The following is a 20627-nucleotide window of genomic DNA, read 5'->3' as shown; positions in this document are numbered from 1 at the left end:
CATTGACAGCTTCACTAACGCACATGAACTTTTATGTTCAATGGTTAAAGCTGATAGAGCCACTGACAAAAGAGATCTGGTAGTGGCTTATCTCCCACAAAACAAGTTTGGGCATATAGCTATCACATGTGTTGGCCAACTTTAGTCACCGTATGTTGATGTTAGTAGTTTTATAGCCATAAACTATCTGACAGACTCCCTTTAATTAGCGTCTGTTGTATAATTGAGGTCAACTACAGTGAAGCCTATACAATTGATATCCTCAACTTTCTCAGCCTGAAATAGATTTAGTCTGTTCATGTGACTAGTGTATAACTGAAGAATTTTGTCTTTAAAGTGAACTTGTCACCAGGTCACACATGGGTAGTTTTTGCTCTTATTTAATTCCTGCTCCTCCCATGAGTATTCTTATTCTATTTTGTTTCTTTTAAATCTTTAATACAGTGAGATTTTGGGACTTTTTATTTAGTGCTAATTTTTAAGGTCTTTGCTAAGGGGGGCCTATAGGCATGCTTGAGAGAATAGCATGCGTCACGTCCCCTTGGTAAATTAGTACTGTATAAAAAAATCCCATATCTGTGAAAACTTATTGTGGATTTAAATATTAAAAAAGGACAGCAGGCATAAAACCAGAGCAAAAAATGGCCACTTTTGATTTACTGACACTTCCTACGGGAGGGAATAACCTTTTTTGATATTTCATTATGATATTTTCTTAAAAATAACTGCTTTAACTTAGCACCACCTCAGCCTTCTTCAACGTAATCAAATGGACAGCCAAGTTATATATGTCACTAATAAAACCCCATACACCAGGTTTGAGTTTTAAGGAAGAACAATCTGGTCCGAATTAGAAAACACATAACTTTGACACAATATAAGACTTGAAGTTCCACCAGTCCTAGGATTCTTGATCTGTAGTGGTGGTTCATAGCGTCAACAGTGAGCGCAAACTTCTCTCCCATCCAGCTCTTCTCTGGACCACACACGTTCACCATTGACATTGCTCCACATACTGGGCATGTGCTCAGGTTGGAGAGGGGAGCAATCAGTCACTGATCCTTCTGTACCTACTGTCACTAGTATCAGCAGAAATGTAACTAATCAGTCAGTGATGAGATAGTTACTGGGGATTGGTTAGATCCAGGACGTGGAATTCATAATATACAGTATACAAGACACTAGCACTCTTATAAATAGACTGTAATCAGCACCATAATCCAGTAATTTATGACACTGTGTACCAAACATTATAATATTATAGCCTTCAGTAGTCTGAAAACAGTTCATCTAAACACGGTTAACATTGCTGGACCCTTGCATAATCATCTTAGTTCCTGGTGACATCATAAACCACAACTGCATTTACTTGTATATATTTTATCCTTGATTCATTTGAATCTGTTTAGTCTGACGGCAGTTTTACCAAACACGCAGACATTTATCAAATGATCCATCAGTAGCAGCAGAAACGGCAATAATACATCCAAGTAAAATTTTTTGCTTTGATTAATACAAATCCATGGAGCCCTTGGGTCCAAAGCTTCTTCAGCAACATGGCTATTTGCAAATAGATTTTTATAGCACATTAGTGCTGGAGGAGATTCCAAAGAAAATAGCTCTTTTGAATATTAGAACCAGCTGTGATTTTCTTATGCTGATGACTCATAGTTTTTTTTTATTGGGTGGGAGAACGAGGCAAAAGACACACAGAGTCTTATTCAAGACGTTGTTTGTTTTGCAAGGGGTATCCTAGCCACAAGCCAACATGATCTTACCAAAATGCAACTCATGTTTATTTAATTTTTTCTCTCCTCTCCTAACAGTTCCAATTATAAAAACAGAGCCCAGTGATGACTATGAGTCAGCTCAAACCTGTGGCCCAATGAACCAAGGATTAACTCAACTCTCCAAGCCATACTACAGCCAACAGATTTTGATGCCCTCTGATCCTGGTTCGTGCCTTGTGTCTGGCTTCACGTCCTGTCAGCAGAGAAACACTGTGATGTCATCGTCTCCAAACGCAAGCTCCAAACTCCACAACCTTTCAACTTCTGCATACAACAAATGCATCTCGAATCCTGGTCACTCTCAGCTAGGACTTCAGCATCCCACTGGAGGGGTTCCCACCACACAGGAAGTGCCACGGTCTATAGTTGTGCACCCAAGTTCTCCCGAACAGTCATCCCACATCATGCTGCAGCCGCAGGTGAGTCTCCATCAGAGCAGTAGCTGTCCCCTTGGTTTTCAACAAACAGTCTATCCCAACAGTCCCTCTTCTCCAGTTCCATCTATTACCCAAGAGCCATCCTATTTGCAGCCCTGCAGTCCAACTCTCTCATCAGTAATGGGCCAACAGCAGCACCAACAGCAGAAGGTTCAGAGAAATGAATCTCCAACCACTCAAACTCTGTCACTGCCAGAGTTGCATGAGGACAGTAATCATAATTTGACCCCTATTCCTGTAACCATCAAGTGTGAGCCTGAGGAATTGGATCAGTTGTACTTGGATGATGGTAAGTGTTCTGCAGCTGTTGAGCCATTCATTCCACTATATTGCTGTTTCCGTAAGTTCTTTATTAACCTGATGCTTTCAGGAGCACTCATAAATTAACGGCACTAAGAAATGGTGCGGAAATCTGTCCATTTAGAATTAATAAAAATAAGAAAAGGGAATTGAAAACGTTCCTAATGTAGCTTTTTTCATACTGTGTATTTTAAGCATTAAATGCCATTCTTAACCACAGAGGTAGCTTAACCACCAATTGCTACACAAAAGTAATTGCAACCATATGCTCTTAGCTCATGCAGGTGATTTGATAGAGTCGAAGTACAATAAAATGTCTAGCTATGAATAGTACAGCTCAAATGCAAACACTCCAGTAGCTGAAAATGTCGCATTAATCTAGGAGGACTGTATTCATCGCCATATTATAGCTGGCTAAGACTTCATTAATCGCTTTTATCAAACTAGTGCATGTGAAATATGTAATTAAGGAAGGTTGTATTAAGAACAAGATCAAGCACCAAGCCCTCATTCAGACGTCTGTGATGCTCATACAAGTTCAATCCGTGGGCTGTTCGAATGTTTGTTTTTTAATGGATCGACAATCTGCAAAAAAAGGGAGACTTGTCATATCCAATCAGTGGATCAAAATTGCACATTCAAATCCATGAGTCTGCAGAAAAGTTGGATAGTATATGGATACCGTACATGCTACATCCTGGTGCTGTCTGATTTTTACTGTTTAACGGATAGGAGAAATTTAGACATTTATTCTTTTTGCATAAAAAACCCAGTGCCACAATGATGGTGAAAAGGGACATACAGATGAAAATTGGGTCCAGCACACTTATAAAAAACAGTTCGTTCTTTCTCTTATACAAAAAAAAGGACATCTGAATGAGGCCTCACATGGGCAGGGCAGAACCCAATGTTCTATTCTGCATCATTACTAGAAAGAATTAGTCTCTAAAGTTTCCTTTTGGAAACTATGTTAATATTTTAATAACGTTGAGTTCATGACAATGGATCACAGCTACAAACAGCGTTTCAGTAGAGTTTCCATATTCAGGGCCGGACTGGCCATCTGGCAATTCTGGCAAATGCCAGAAGGGCCTGTCTGGTAGTGGGCCATCTTGTCTGCTACATTGTTAACAGAATCGGTGTTCTCAAGACACCCATACATACCCGTATCATTAGAAATATTGATCTTGTCGTAAATCTTGCTTTCCTCCATCCATGGTAATATTGTCCATATTGGTTGTCACTCATCTTTCTGCTTGGATCTCATGCAGTGTGGCCATGATCAATAAAGAAAGCCCCTTACATTTAAAGGGAATCTGACAGTGGATTCCTTTTGTGAGAGGGAATAACAGTATCTTCTTGGAAACATAATAAATTTGTTAAGTGAATTTAGACAAATATTCCCAGTGGGTGCATTTTAAAGGGAATCTATCACCACCTGATCAAAGAGCAGAATAATATAGAGAATATAGAGTCAAAGACCCTGATTACAACGATATATTTCTTACTGAGCCACTTGCTGTAGCTTTGAGAAAATCACTGTTTTATCAGCAAGAGATTACCATAAGAGGGCTAGTAATCCTGCTGCCATGTAGTCATCTATATTCATAAGCTCTGTATTACCCCGCCCCCACCACTGATTGGCAGCATTTTGCCTATGCACAGTCTACACAAAAAGCTGTTAAACGGGTATGGTTATACAGAGCTCAGCTTATAGAGAACTGCTGAAGATAAAACAGGTTCTATCAAAACTGCAGCCCGCTAAATGCTACATCACTGGAATCAGGGTCTCTGCCCCTATACTTGGTGACAGATTCCCTAATGTATGTTCTCCAGTGTTCGCATCTATCCATTTGAAAAGGCATGAAAGCTAGTAAGGTGATAAAATTGCAAAATAATTACTAGTCCTCTGATAAATAGCCAACCTCCAGTGCTGTGTCTCCACTGATAGCTCCATCCTTTCACTGTTCTGCCGTGACAACATGCTAATCTTGCACGTGTGACTGATGTGTTCAATCCTCTGTTCCCAATGGTTATGCCTGCATATAGGCCATATTATAGGTAAGGCCAGTGATTGTTCGTGTGCGCATGGTTGATACATCATCACCGCAGGACAGTTAAAAAAAAAAAGTTAAAGGTGTAAGCACTGGAACAGCAGAGCTGGAACAGCAGAGCTGAAACAGCAGAGCAATTGCCAGTTTAGAAGTTTCCTTTATTAATTATTTTTAATTTAAGGACAACTCTATAATATTCATTTAAAACATATGTATGTAGATATGTCAAATGCCCCAAACTTTTTCTATTTCTCTTTTCAAGAGTCAGGTTTGCATGTTAAAACCCATAAAAAGTGTAAGATCTCTGGTGACCTCCTGTAGGCAGACTTTGCTTCTAAAAGATTTATTGGAGTATTTTGAAAAGTTAATCTAAAATGTGATTATGTGACCTCACCGAGCTGTGATTTAGCACTCACCACTGCATATCCCAAGGACCCCAACCCCTAGTATTACTGTGATACATGAGCTCCTTATTTTGAATAGGATTAGAATTTACAATTGACTTGTCTGCTTTAACTAATTATTGCCAAGGAACATCTGAATCTGATTGTCTTCTAGGAAAAAAATATACATAACAAAATAGAGTTCATTGTGTCTTTCCTAAGAATCTTAGACACAGTTAACTGCAGGATTAGCTGGATACAGGTATAAAAACAGGGGGTTGCTTGGGGCTTCACTAACAAGGGGAGCTTTTTACTATGCAGACGAAAAGAAATTTCCTTATTACCACAGCTGCAAAGCTCAATAAAAATGTCAGACTCGTTCTAATTCTTTACTTCATTTGGTGTATGAATCTGTAACAGTTACTAATGAATTTTAGTAATATAAAACAGGTCAGTGATGGGCCAGGAGCATGCATGCCTTCATATAAATGTGTGACACTATGGTGGCACAAGAAGATACCCAGAAATGATCCCCAACCATTCTCAGACAAAAAAATCTGTTGAGTCTCAGATGCACCTAGGTCTTATTTCATAGTCTTGGTGAAGCCCACTTTGTACATTTTTTGTTTTTAATTGCTGAATAGACATACTGTATATTTTTAATATGTTAAAGACCAATATAAAGTACTAGAGTTATTTCCCTTAGTAGTATCTTTGTAGGTTCAAGAAGCCCAGCATAGAAACTCCGCTAAGCTAAAATAATATCAGAGAAGTCGAAAAGGTCCCTGTCCCTTCCATATAATTTTTACAACTAAATCCAGTATGTAGACCCCCACAGAACAGCTTCTCAGTTCCTGCTCTGTGACTAAAGCCCCCGTTACACACTGCGATATCGCTAGCAATATCGCTGTAAAGTCACCGATTTTGTGACGTTGCAGCGATATTACTAGCGATATCGCTGCATGTGATACTTACCTCCGACCGGCTCCCCCGCTGATTATCGCTGATCGCGCGAGAAGCTGCTGGACCATTTCTCATCGTCAGCTTCCTGCGGCGCTTCCTGCTGTGACGACGAGCGACGCGTGGAGCCGGGCGGGAGGACGCAGGATCGCCGCGTCTGACAGGTAAGTAGCGATCCCCGTCCCCAGTGATGTCGCTGGTGAGATCTGCCTGAGTGGCAGCTCACTAGCGACCACCCAGCGATCCTGACCGCGTCATATCGCTGGTCGGGATCGCTGGTGAGTCGCTAGGTGTAACGGTACCCTAAGACATGGAGGAAAATATGATTTCATAGAAGGAGAAATGTTATAAAGCGTCCATTTTTATGTGCATCTTGCTGTAGTGTACCAATGTTGTACCATAGATACCAATGTATCACATGGTTCACCATTTCACATAGATGGCGGTGGGATCAATGTAATATCAGAAATTAATCTGTTGTTTAAATCAGGCTCCATATAATGCTCCAAACAGTATAATGGGCCCCACATAGTGCTCCAAACAGTATAAGGGGCCCCACATAGTGCTCCATACGTATAATGGGCCCCACATAGTGCTCAATACAGTATAATGGTCCCCACATAGTGCTCCATACAGTATAATGGGCATCACATAGTGCTCCATACAGTATAATGGACACCATATAGTCCTTCATGCAGTAAAATGGGCCCCATATATTGCTCCATATGGTATTATTGACCCTATATGTTGCTCCATGCAGTATAATGGGCCCCATATAATGCCCCATACAGTATTATGGGGCCCATATATTGCCCCCTACGGTATAATAGGCCCCATATGTTACATACAGTATTATGGGCCCCATATATTCCTCTATACAGTATATTGTCCCATATAATGCTCCATACACAATAATGGGAACAATATATTACTCTATACAGAATAGTAGGACCCATGTAATGCTCCATATACTATAATGGCCCCATATATTGCTCCATACAGTATAATGGACCCCATATAATGCTCCATACAGTATAATTGTTCCATATAGTATAATGGCCCCACATAGTGATCCATTCTGCATAATGGGCCCCATATATTGCTTCATACAGTATAATGAGCCCTATATATTACTCCATACAGTAGAATGAGCCCCATATAATACTCCATACAGTATAATGGCCCCATATATTGCCCCATGCAGGATAATATCCCCATATAGTGCTTCAATAAGCCCCATATAATACTCCATACAGTATAATGGCCCCATATATTGCTCCATACAGGATAATATCCCCATACAGTGCTTCATACAGTATAATGGGCCCCATATATTGCTCCATACAGTATAATGAGCCCAATATAATGCTCCATACAGTATAATGCTCCATACAGTATAATGACCCAATATATTGCTCCATGCAGTATATAATTGACCCATATGTTGCTCTATACAATATATAATGGCCCTATATATTGCTCCATACAGTATATATTGGCCCCATATATTGTTCCATCTCTATATATAAAAATGAATGTGTGTGTGTGTATCACCAACCAATCATGAAGCATCTTTCATTTCACCAGAGCTGTTCAAAAGAAGCTGAGCTGTGATTGGTTGCTATGAGCAACAGTTTTCCTTGCAAACAATCACTAAGCATCTCTCATTTCAACAGAGCTGGTTAAAAGAAGCTGAGCTGTGATTGGTTGCTATGACCAACAGTTTTCCCACTTGACAACACCTCAGCAGACACTGACATGGTGGGAGAAATATAGCATCTTCGGGAACATAAGCTCCCAGCCATTGTCTGCCCCCCTGAAAGGAGCACAGAGCACATGACAGAAATGAATCCCCCCTCCTGTGCCCATATACCATCACACATCCTCCATCCAATAGGTACATCTTCCCTCTTAAAGGGATCATTGGTATGGAAGTTAGAGCAAATCCATCCAGCACTTTGGTTTTGACCCCAGGCCTCTCTTAAAGGGATCCCCGGTATGAAAGTTAGGACCTTTCCACTCAGCTCTGTGGTTCTGACCCCAGGGTATCTTAAAAGGATCTTTGGTATGGAATTTAGGGCAAATCCAGTCTGCGCTTTGGTACTGACCCCAGACCCTTCTTAAAGGGATCTCCGGTATGGAAGTCAGGGCAAATCTATCCAACGCTTTAATTCTGACCCAAGGCCTCTCTTAAAGGGATCCCCAGTATGGAAGTCAGGGCAATTGCCTTCAAATTCTCTGGTACTGACCCCAGGCTCTCTTAAAGGGATCTCCTGCATGGAAGTTAGGGCAAATCCCTCAGTGCTCTGATTCTGACCCCACGGTTCTATTAAAGGGATCATTGGTATGCAAGTCAGGGCAAATCCACTCAGCGCTCTGGTTCTGAACCCAGGCTCTCTTAAAGGGATCCCCGGTATGGAAGTTAGGGCAAATCCACTCAGCGCTCTGGTGCTGACCCAAGTCCCCTCTTAAAGGGATCCTCGGTACGGAAGTGAGGGAAAATCCACTCTGCGCTTTGGTACTGACCCCAGGCCTCTCTTAAAGGGATCTCTGGTATGGAAGTTAGGGTAAATCTCTCAGATCTCTGATTCTCACCCCAGGCTTCTATTAAAGAGATCATTGATATGGAAGTCAGGGCAAATCCACTCAGCGCTCTGGTTCTGACGCCAGGCCTCTCTTAAAGGGATCCCCACTATGGAAGTTACGACCGTTCCACTCAGCGCTCTGGTTCTGACTCCAGGCTGAGGGGATGATGTGGGATATTAGTGGTAGTTGTCCGGTGGCTCTGGCTGATGGGATGATGTGGGATATTAAGAGTAGTAGTCCAGTGGCTCTGGCTGACGGGATGATGTGGGATATTATGGGTAGTAGTCCGGTGGCTCTGGCTGACGGGATGATGTGGGATATTAGTGGTAGTAGTCTGGTGGCTCTGGCTGATGGGACGATGTGGGATATTATGAGTAGTAGTCCGGCAGCTCTGGCTGACGGGATGATGTGGGATACTAGTGGTAGTTGTCCGGTGCCTCTGGCTGATGGGATGATGTGGGATATTAGGGGTAGTAGTCAAGTGGCTCTGGCTGACGGGATGATGTGGGATATTATGGGTAGTAGTCCGTAAGCTCTGGCTGACGGAATGATGTGGGATATTATAGTGAATGTGGCTATGCGGAATGGGCGGGGCTATACACTCAGCTTTATATATATATATATAGATAAAATCATTATAATTTGTTATAACTAACCGTAGTTAGTTACTATGCCCGGGCAACGCCGGGCTCTTCAGCTAGTACACTATATAATAGCCCCATATAATGCTCCGTACAGTACAATGGCCCCATATATTGCTCCATATAGAATATAATGGCCCCATATATAGCTCCATACAGTATATAATGACCCCATACAATGCTTCGTACAGTACAATAGCCCCATATTTTGCTTCATATAGTATATAATGGCCCCATATATTGCTCCATACAGGATGTAAAGACCCTATATCTTACTCCATACAGTATAATGGGCCTCATATAATGCTCCATACATTAAAAAAAATTATCAAATACTCACATCTCCTCATTCTCTGCTGCTCCAGTCTCCTCAACATCTTCTGACTCTGCTCTGCTCAGGACAGAGGGCTTGCTGTAGTGATGTCATCATGTCCATGTCACAGAGAGTCAGAAGACGGCGAAGAGACCAAAGCAGCAGGGAAGGAGGAGAGGTGAGTATTTGATGTGGGAGGCCAGTGCCAGCATTAGCTCTGGGCTCCCTCGACTCATGGGCCCTATAGCGTGCTTGTGACATCAAGTGGGCCCCCCATTCGTCCAGGGCCCGGCACTTGCCCTGATGCACCGGGTGGTAAACCCGTCCCTGTTCTCAATATCATAACAGGCAGGATTACAATAAGCATCAACACCTCTCTACAAACTTGATAATACTGGATCCACCAATCACAATATTTGATGCCACAGCTGACCTCCTATTCCTTTCAAATTGACCTGTTGCACACAGTCATAAGATGGCTTCAAACAAATTATTGTGTCACGGTCCAATTCTTGGATCCATGTCAGAGTCTGGGTTCCCTCATGAAAACCTTTATTTTCAGGCTTCTGGGGGCTTGATATGGGTTTTTGCCCCCGGTGGCCACAAGTGTCATTACATCTGATACTTTCTTTAGTTTACAATTTGACACCGGTGGTCAGTGGGGTTATAGCAGCTTTTGGCCCCTGATCATTTGACCATTCCCTTTTCCTATATAGGGTCACATGGACTATGAGCAGGTGTTGGTAATAGCAGCATTTTCCTTTTGGAGGCGAACCACAGTGAAGTGAGCAGCGGGCTCTGAGGTGAAGAGCCACTGCTGAAACTGGTGTGAACTCTGACTGCCCGGTGTCTGCAGCAGAGTTAGATGGTCGTACCACAGTGAAATGAGCAGTGGGCTCTGAGGTGAAGAGCCACTGCTGAAACTGGTGTGAACTCTGACTGCCCGGTGTCCGCAGCAGAGTTAGATGGTCGTATCACAGTGAAATGAGCAGTGGGCTCTGAGGTGAAGAGCCACTGCTGAAACTGAGTTAGATGGTGAAGGTGGCAGCTGGCTCTTAGGTGTTGAGCCACTGTGAAAATTTTATCCGGTGAATCCCTCTGATGCCTGATGACTGCAGCAGAGCAAGATAAGTGTTTTGGTGTTTTTCCCTTTTTCCTTTGGGTGTTGTGCAGTACACTTTATTCCCTGTCTCAACTCCTGGGGAGGGGGTTGGTGGTTTAGCTCAGGACTAAACAGGAGATAGGGCCAGGTCGGGGACTTGGGCCTCACTACCTTCAAGTGTACCCCCAAGTTAAGGAAAGTCAGGGCACCCCCTTAGCCTGAGGGGCAGTTCAGGGGCCCAGGTTCCACGTCTCCTGCTTTGTCTCAACTGTCCCATGACATATTGGGTCTGAGTCACTCTATTGCTGCTAATGTACATGTAGATTTTCTTTCAGGAACAGGAAGTATTAGTCTAGAATAGCCCCAGTGGTCAATGTTAAAGTTGCATGATATTATTTTTTTAAAATACAGATTATCAGAAAATAAAAAAACTGGCAAAAATAAACAAAAAAGCCCATTTAAGAAAGATTTTAAAACATAAAACCTTCTTTAAGCAGGAGATCATTTTTTGATGACCGGTTTCCCTTAAAAAGAAGCTGTCTACTTGACATATATGTTTAGTTTTAGTCATAAACTAACTCATTCAGGCACTGATCACTCTCTTTTTCCAAGTTAATACAGAATTCCAGTTAGTTGACACTACCACTCACCATTATCTGAAGTGAAAACCTGCAATAAAGAACATAGACACCCATTAAATTCACTGAAATTATGTTCAGAGGGGGAAATAAGTATTTGATTCCTTGCTGATTTTGTAAGTTTGACCACTGGCAAAGTCATGAACAGTCTATAATTTTAATGGTAGGTTAATTTTAACTTTGAGAGATAGAATATAAAAAATAAAATCCAGAAAATCACATTGTTTAAGTTATATAAATGTCAGGAGGAATTTTGGTCCACTCCTCTTTGCAGATCATCTCTAAATCATTAAGATTTTGAGGCTGTCGTTTGGCAACTCAGAGCATCAACTCCCTCCATAAGTTTTCTGTTGGATTAAGGTCTGGAGACTGGCTAGGCCACTCCATGACCTTAATGTGTTTCTTTTTGAGCCACTCCTTTGTTGCCTTTGCTGAATGTTTTGAGTTATTGTCTTGCTGGGAGACCCTGCCATGAACCATTTTAATGTCCTGGCGGAGGGAAGGAGGTTGTCACTCAGGAATTTACGGTACATGGCTCCATCCATTCTCCCATTGATGCTGTGAAGTAGTCCTGTGCCCTTAGCAGAGAAACACCCCCAAAACATAATGTTTCCACCTCAATGCTTGACAGTGGGGACGGTGTTTTTTGGGTCATAGGCAGCATTTCTCTTCCTCCAAACACGGCGAGTTGAGTTAATGCCAAAGAGGTCAATTTTTGTCTCATCTGACCACAGCACCTTTGTCCAATCACTCACAGAATCATCTAGGTGTGCATTGGCAAACTTCAGATGTGCCTGCACATGTGCCTTCTTGAGCAGGGGGGCCTTGCGGGCACTGCAGAATTTTAAACATTTACAGCGTAATGTGTTACCAATAGTTTTCTTGGTGACTGTGGTGCCAGCTGCCTTGAGATCATTAATAAGTTCTCCCGTGTAGTTTTAGGCTGATCTCTCACCTTCCTCATGATTAAGGATACCCCATGACATGAGATTTTGCACGGTGCCCCAGATCGATGTCGATTGACAGTCATTTTGTATTTCTTCCATTTTCTTACTATTGCACCAACAGTTGTCTCCTTCTCACCCAGTGTCTTACTTATGGTTTTGTAGCCCATTCCAGCTTTGTGCAAGTCTATGATCTTGTCCCTGACATCCTTATAAAGCTCTTAGGTCTTGCAGATGTAGAGGTTAAGGGGGTTTTACACTAAGCGATATCGCTAGCAATATCGCTAAAACGTCACTGGTTTTGTGACGTTATAGCGATATTGCTAGCGATATCGCTATGTGTGATACTTACCTCCGACCGGCTCCCCCGCTGTCCATCGCTGATCGCACGAGAATGTCCGGCTCCATTTCTCGTCGGGCGCTTCCTGCTGAGACTTCCTGCTGTGACGACGAGCGACGCGTGGAGGCGGGCGGGAGGACGCAGGATCGCTGTGTGTGAATGGTGAGTATCGTGCGCTGCGTCGCTGCTGCATCGCTGTGAGATCTTTCTGTGTGAAAGCTCACTAGCGATCATTTAGCGATGCACCAGCGATCCTGACCGGGTCAGATCGCTGGTCGGATCGCTGGTGCATCGCTAAATGTAAAAGGGCCTTTAGAGTCTGACTGATTCATTGAGTCTGTGGACAGGAGTCTTTTATAAAGGTGACGATATAAGACAGCTGTCTTTAATGCAGGTAACGAGTTGATTAGGAGAGTCTAACTGGTTTGTAGGAGCCAGAACTCTTAATGGTTGATAGGGGATCAAATACTTATTTCTCACTGCAAAATGCAAATAAATTTCTAAAATTTATACAAAGTGATTTTTTGGATTTTATTTTTGATATTCTATCTCTTAATGTTAAAATTAATCTACCCTTAAAATTGAAGACTGTTCATGTCTTTGTCAGTGAGCAAACTTACAAAATCATCAAGGGATCAAATACTTTTTCCCCCACTGTAGCACTTTAAGTAAGCGGCACAAGCCACTCCATCTGGCAGACTCCATAGAAATCCCAATACTCTTTAACCCCTGTATAGGGAACTGGTTTTATAATTGGACCCAGTGGAATTCTACCATGGAAGGGCTGCTATCCAGAGGTAGGAATGATCACCAAGCAGAGTCAGAGCTGAGAGGTCACGCCAAGGACAAAATCAGGATTTATGAGAATAGACAGAAACAAGCCGGGGTCAAAACAGGAATACACTAAACCAAACAGGAGCATAAGACGGACACCTAGCCAGGGAAACACTAAGCCATATCTATCAGCTTCCAGCAGCAAGCTGGAAGCCTTATTAGCGTGTGGTGCTCTCTAGTTGGCTGGAGAATGAAACGGATACCTTCAGCTGGACAGCACACACACCCATACTGCCAGACTAGATGGCACTACATGTCCCTCCAACAGTCAGTCTGACCTTAGGGGCTGGACAGAGCGCCCTGTCCAGATCTTCTGATTCTGAAATCTCTATCACCAGCGCCAGGTGTAGAGTGAATATGGCGGCTCTGGGCCAAAGAAGCAGAAGTTTCAGGAGCAGGTTCTGGTGGAGATGTGACATACTCACCGATCGCCTTTTTTCCCAGTTTCTGGCTCCGCTGCGGTCCTATTAGCACTCTCATGACTGCCTTTCTCACTCGCCAGCTCACAGTGGGGTTTAGGTGTGAACCAGAAGTCACTTCTACAATGTAAGTTTATGGAGTGTCAGAACAAAGCTCTACAGACTTACATTGTAAAAGCGACATAGGGTTCACACAAACCCTAGTGTGATCCGGCGAGTCGGAATTGCACTCACGTGAGTGGGAAGAGAACCAAAGTAGCACTGAAAATAGGGGAAGACAGCGATCATGGAGTGTATCAACATTACCTACACATTTTGACAGGTTTTAGGTTATAAAACATTTCATGGGAAGGTTCTTTAAAAACGTTTTTAAATTCTGAAATTGTACAAATTTCTTTTGTTTTTGTGTCATTCTAATTTCTTATCATGACTGGTCATAATCTAATATACAGAGCATGTGTCATAATAGCCAAGCCGTTAGAGTCTGCATTCATTATTAATGAAACAGTACTATATTGTTCTTCATCATTCTGAAGTTGTACCTACTGTGGAACTCGCTAGTCTGGAGCGTTCCCCGATGATCTGAATATTACAAGCAGCACTGACCTGAATGAAGTTAAACAGTGACTGCGTGTAAACAGTAGCTCATGTTTCTTATCCTTATGGGATTTTTCAATCATGAGAATGCGTTGTATGTTGAGGCTGACCAGGCTAAAACACATGTTTACAGAGCTGGTAGACTGAGTGCATATGATCTGAGCTTTCAACAATTGTTATAAATGAATATGGAAATATAAAAGAAGACTCATCAACGATAAAGATGAAGTCACGAGTGACTAGGTGAAAGATGACATTCAGACGTTAATTTGAGGAAAGGACAAAATGTCAACCCGGTCTGGTTTGTGTTCCCAGTCATAAAGAGTTGTAGAAAATTTAAAGTGAAAGCTTGAACAGTTACATTTCCTGCTAAATACTACCCTGAAAAATATGAGGTTTCATTGATTTGAACAAAGCTGTGTACCTGATTGCTAATACATTTCCCTTTTGATTTCTGAAAAGTTATTTAGTCTGCGATAGGTGACCCCATGTAAGCTTACAAAACTGGAAGCTGTCACTTCGGTTCATTTCATAAAATGTCTTAAAGGGAATCTGTCTTTAAAACAAACCCGCAAACCTCATGTATGGATGGTATGTGAAATGTAAAGCCATCAACACTTTTTGTATCTTCTATCTGTTACTGAGTACTTTCCGTTTACATTTTTAGAAGAGTATGTATGTTTGTTAGAAAAAAATCAGTATAATTTCTATTTTATTCACTGAAATCCGTAGTAATTCTAGGCACCAGTCCAGTGGGTGGTCCTACTAACCTACTAAGTGATTGACAACTATCTCTGCATGCACAGTCATACAAAAAAGACTATAATCCCTGAATAGGGCTACCCACTGGACTCATATGCATACAAACACCAGGAATTTTCCCACAAAAATGTATATAGTTCGGATCCCCTCTTTCTGCTCTAAAACACCTTGCCTGCAGATCAGATACCATTTTCAACATGACAGGTTACCTATAATGGGAATCTGCATGATTTCATACCTATTTATTCGTGCATGTAGCTCATTTAAAGACAAGTCCAGCAATACCTTAACATGGCCTGTCTGTTTGCTCTTTCAGGGCGTAATTTAGAGTTAAAAAACTAAAACACAGATTTGCTTGGGGAAAAGTAAAATACCTTTACATGGCCAGTCCGTTTCCCTGTTACTAAGATATCTGTGTTTGATTTTATAAGAAAATGAGACTCTAGATATGAAGCCTCTGTCACTCCAGCTCTACTCCCCATCCAGCGCCGCCTCCTCCTGCTCCACTGACAGCTCCTTTGCCAGGTCTCACACAGTATAGAGGCTGCCAGTCAAGCAGGAGGAGGCTAGGCTAGGAGGGGAATAGAGCTGGAGTGACAGAGGCTTCAGATCTACCAATTCAAACACTGATTTCTCTGTAATAGAGGAACAGACTGACGATGTAAATGTATTACTAGACTTGTCTTTAAAGGAGCTACACATGCATGTAACTAAAAGAGTATTTTTTGTTAAAGGAAATAGAGTTTCTCCTACAAGAACATTTCCATGCCCGCTACCTAGTTGACATGTGGGCCTAATTTAGGTTAACGTGCTTTTTGCTTTAGACCATCGGCTTTGTTTGTAGGAAATATTATCACTAATAAAATGAAAAATATGTTAACCTATAGTTAGGGTTTTGGAAAAAGATGCAAAATAGCTGAGAGCTGTGACTTTCAATTTCACCACATGTTGCTACACGAGACGGCTCTTTTGTAAATGGGAAATATTGACAGAGAGGTTGAAATAGGCAGAAGTATCTTTTGTGCAGCAGGTATCCTTTTGTTTGTTGCCTTTAGATCGCACAATTGTCAGGTTCAGCCTGAGGTTGGCACAATTATGTCTTCTGAAAGCCCATGTGCACACTCCAGTTTCCAGTGGTTGGTATGTCATGACAACGTGCGTGCAGGTAGTTTCTAAAGTTTAATACTATTGTCTCTTCGACAGTTTTGATGCCAAAACTACTCCTTCTTCGTCATCCCAAATAACCAGGCATGGATGAAAAAAAAAGAGATTTGCTCATGGAAAGTTTTACTAATCTGGCTCCATGCCCATACCTAGGGCCCACCACATTTCTAATGATGATTGAAGGAGTACATGCTGTGATAAAACGTGCTGAGTGCTAACATTTGAGATGAAGCTTTAGATTTGATGGCTAGAAAGAAAATAATAAATAAAGGGCCAGAATAATTCTTTATTGCCAGATCTTTAATGGCTTTAAATGTTTACTTCTGCGAGGCAGAGAGCTAGAAAACAATTCAGGCCTCCAGGATATCATGCTCGCCTCTCCCTGTTTAACCTGTGCCCCTTCCCCTGAACATCTCTCCGGGGGCTTTCAGATGAGATTGGTCTATAAAGCTTAATTGACAAGGGCAGGTGGCTCACACATTTGCAAGCCAATAACTTGCTCTAAATACTTTGCTGCAATGAACTTTACTTGTACTTAACAGCTTTTTGGTTGGAAAGCTGGATGTACAAATGTGAAGTTCACACTCCTCTTATTTAAAAAAATAAAATAAAATTCTCATTGCCTCAAACAATACAAGCCTTGTACATTGTGTTTTGTAGGGGTAAACCCGCTAGAAAGTCAGATGATGGTAATGGTTTTCGTTCAGTAGAAATCATTTGAAAATGATTTGTATATTGGTATGATAATATTCTGCTGAAAAAGCCTGAAAGTAGAAATGTTGTTGTAATGTGTACAATTTTTAATAAACAACTAAATGCAATATATATCACATTTTACAAGTAAGCCATATCAAGCAGGGCAACCCATGCAGTTGTTGGGGGTTTTATGTAGATAGGAGTATTTGAACCAGGGCTTTTGAGCATCTAAGATGGGAGCAGTATCAGACTGGGGTGCCTAGTTCCCACCAGTAACATTCACTTTGGGGAGGGCCCACTTTTCACCTGCATATAAATATTGCACTACCCGCATTCACAAATGTACCTCTATCTCTATATACTGGGTAGTTTGCTTAATGAATCATGAGATGCTGCTTTTTTCTGTACAGAGTGATTCAAGTAAACTATGCCAAGTACTGGCCATACAGTGGGGTTGGAAACCGAGATCTGCAGCGGGGCCCACCGGGGGGATTCCCCCGTTACCCTATGGGCCAGTCTGAGCCTGGATGGGAGAGTATCAAAAGATGCCCAGACAACTTAGATAGCCCACATGCATATATAAGCTCAGCTTGGCCGAGCATGCATATTTTTTTCAATTTAAAAGTGGAGTAAGATACTAACACTTATCTCCAAGGAAAGCAAAAAAATGTGATTCAAAATGCCCACTCATTCTCTCATCTGAGCATGGTTAGGTGGCCACTGGATCATTTCAAATAAAGGGATGGTTTGTGAAGACAACCCCTTTTAGCAGAATAGGCAATTGCAGTACAATTCATGATATCTTTGTGCACTAAAAGAACTGTCTTAGGCCTCTTTCACACTCCAGTCTTTTGACGTCAGTCGAAATCCACCCTTTTTTTTAAAAAAACGGATCCGTCTTTTTTTTAGCGAAATCCGTGTTTTTCTCATAGACTTGCATTAGCGACGGATTGTTTCATCTGTCATTTGACGGATCCGTCTGAATTTCAGCGTCCGTCGTCTGGATACAACAGACATAGTAACGTTTTTTGTCTGCATCGAAAAGACGGACGTTGACGGATCCGTTGCCGTCTGTCGTCTGCTAGAATGGACGCCTATGGGCGGCGGATGACGGAATCCAGTGACGGAATCCGTTTTTTTAAACTGAGCATGCCCAGAAGAATTTCCATTCATTTAATTTAACCCCAAAAGCCGCTCTGGCACAGAAAATCTCTCTCTCTCTCTCTCTCTCCTCCAGAATCTGCCCCTTTAAAATTCCACCATTTGCTACTTCAACGGATCCCTCAAAAAAAACGGATCCGGTGCATCAGTTTTTTACAATCTGCACCGGATACGTTTTTTCAACACTTTGACGGATTTCAACTGACGTCAAAAGACTGAAGTGTGAAAGAGGCCTTATAATACAATTCATGCAGTTTGGAGGTGGCAGTTAGCATGCTGCTATTGTGTCCAATTCAAGAGAGAGTGTCAGTGCTATTTATTCTCAACGCATTTCAAAGTATTCTTTTTCTTCAGGAGAACCAAAAAGATCTCTGTGAAGATGAAGTAAGAATACTTCGAAATATGTTGAGAATAAACTGCACCGACTCTCTCTATTGAATTGGACTCCATTATTGGTTACAATACCAGCTGATACCTCCAAACTGCGTTGGATCTGCCAACCTGTGGAGCTGCAGCAGCTGGGATTCCTGTATAAAACCTTTTCAGTGTTGTGTCTTACATCAGGTGAGTGGAACCGCCTTTTGCTTAACGCTGTAATCTGGATAACACTTTATTGCCTTTTATTGTTCCCCCAGGCATTTAATAAAATGCAATTCATGGTATAGGGTTTACATGCAGTTAGGCAGATTTATCAAAAGGTAAAACTATTTTTATTGCTTATAGCAACCAGTCACAGCGCAGCTTTCATGTTAACAGAGGTTTTTAAAAATGAAAGCTGAGCTCTGATTGGCTACTGTTTAAAACAAAAAGTTTTTTCTTTTAGATAGTTTTGATAAATGAGAACTAATATCTTTCTTTTCACAGTGAATAGCTCTTAATAGAATAATTTATTTTACACATCTAAAATGATAGTTTCTGAATAAATAACTTTTAGGGTTCATTCACAATGGCGAGTAGCCAGCGTATAACTTGGACTCAGTTGAGGCTCTCGCCAGTTACTTGTTAGGACAGTCTAAGAATAGTCTTGGCCAATGAGTGTCTCAGGGGCCACATGTGCTACATGATCCCTTATACTTGAAAATGACTTATGATCACAAAAGGTTGGGGACATCTCCAATACATAAATAATATGTCTATCAGTTGTACGTATTGCGATGGCAAAGTAGAGTCTAGAGGAGACATGCAGAGAGCCCTTGGTGAGAATACAGAGAAGATGAAGTTGTCTTGCACCAGTTAACAATTCTGAGGACAACTTTTTAAGATTGTGTGATACCAGATGCTGCAGAAAAATAGCTAATTATTTATCACAGATTTATTTTATAGTGTCATGAGAAAAACTAAGTGCTGTTTTTATGATACAGTATGTACCAGTGCGTAAAGAAACTGTTAGTCCTTATAAAGTCTTAAAATCAGGTAAATACAGCCTCAGATGAGCAACTACAGATATTGTCATTATTTAACAAAAACTAAGGAAGCAGTGTGTGAAAAATTAAGCACACCCTTAATGTATCCATAGGAATTAAGAGGGTAAGTAGCAGCTATTTTGTGTTGATCAAATGCCCTTGATTCAAGTGTTCAACGGCAAGTTAAAAGCAGAAGTTTGACAGTTTCCTGATCTCGATCATTCAAGTCCGTGTTACCAAAACGTCAGGGAAGAAACACATCAGCAATCATCTTAGAGGAGAAACTGTTGCTTCTCATCAATTTGGCAAAGGTTATAACTATTGATGAGCGAGTATACTCGTTGTTCGGGTGGTCTCCAAGTATTTTGACGTGCTCGGTGATTTAGTTTCTGTCGCCGCTGCTGCATGATTTGTAACTGCTAGACAGCTTGAATATATGTGTGGAATGCCTGTTTGTTAGGAAATTCCCACTTGTATTCAGCCTGTCTACAAGTCGCAAATCATGCAGCTGAGACGACAAAAACTAAATCTCCGAGCACGCCAAAATACTCGATCACCCGAGCATGCTTGGCGAGACCCGAGCAACGAGTATACTCGCCCATCACTAGTTATAACACAATTTCCAAGCAATTTAGAGTCCATCGTTGTACAGTGAAAAGATTATCCTCAAGCGAAAATTATTCAGAACAGTTGACAATATTCTTCAAAGTAGATGTCCCAGCAAATTCACCATATGGTAAGACCATGCAATGCACAGAAAAACTGTAAAAAAAAAAGTTCTACAGCCCAGACTTTAAAGGCGTCAGCTAGCATTACAGTTGGGTTGGTAAATTTTAAGGACTTCAGTCCATTGTCCAGGTAGGTCAGAGCTGTGAATGGGGAGCTCTGCGAATCTCTTACCTTTTGGGATTCCTGGCTTTTTATTAGCCTGGTTGGCACAACATCATATGCAATGATGATGTAATGCCAACCCAGCTAATCAAAAGCCGCAATGGGGATCTTGGAAGGTAAAATATTTGCAGAGTTCCTGTCCAGTGGCGAGAGACTACTGACCTATCTGAGGGACCGAAGTCTTGCGAATTGATCCGTTCATCTCTTGTTAG

At 41.6% G+C, this 20627-nt stretch overlaps 1 protein-coding gene across 8 annotated transcripts in view; it reads left to right on the top strand.

Moving 5' to 3' along the window:
- Positions 1-20627, top strand: part of NFATC1 (nuclear factor of activated T cells 1) — a 241370-nt gene that overhangs the window by 170464 nt on the left and 50279 nt on the right. For 6 of the 8 annotated variants that reach the window (XM_073566381.1, XM_073566350.1, XM_073566365.1 and 3 more), the window contains exon 9: positions 1827-2516. The exons of 1 other annotated variant lie outside the window; for it this stretch is intronic. In XM_073566381.1, coding sequence (XP_073422482.1) covers positions 1827-2516 — 690 coding nt within the window. The remainder of the gene's footprint in view (positions 1-1826; positions 2517-20627) is intronic. One more of the 8 variants, XM_073566385.1, reaches the window with a different exon arrangement.

Source organism: Dendrobates tinctorius, unplaced genomic scaffold (assembly GCF_039654945.1).
Source record: "Dendrobates tinctorius isolate UK_male_01 unplaced genomic scaffold, ASM3965494v1 ptg000004l, whole genome shotgun sequence".
NCBI lineage: Eukaryota > Metazoa > Chordata > Amphibia > Anura > Dendrobatidae > Dendrobates > Dendrobates tinctorius.
The sequence above is the reverse complement of the archived record's forward strand: the minus strand, read 5'-3'. Positions and strand labels throughout refer to the sequence as shown.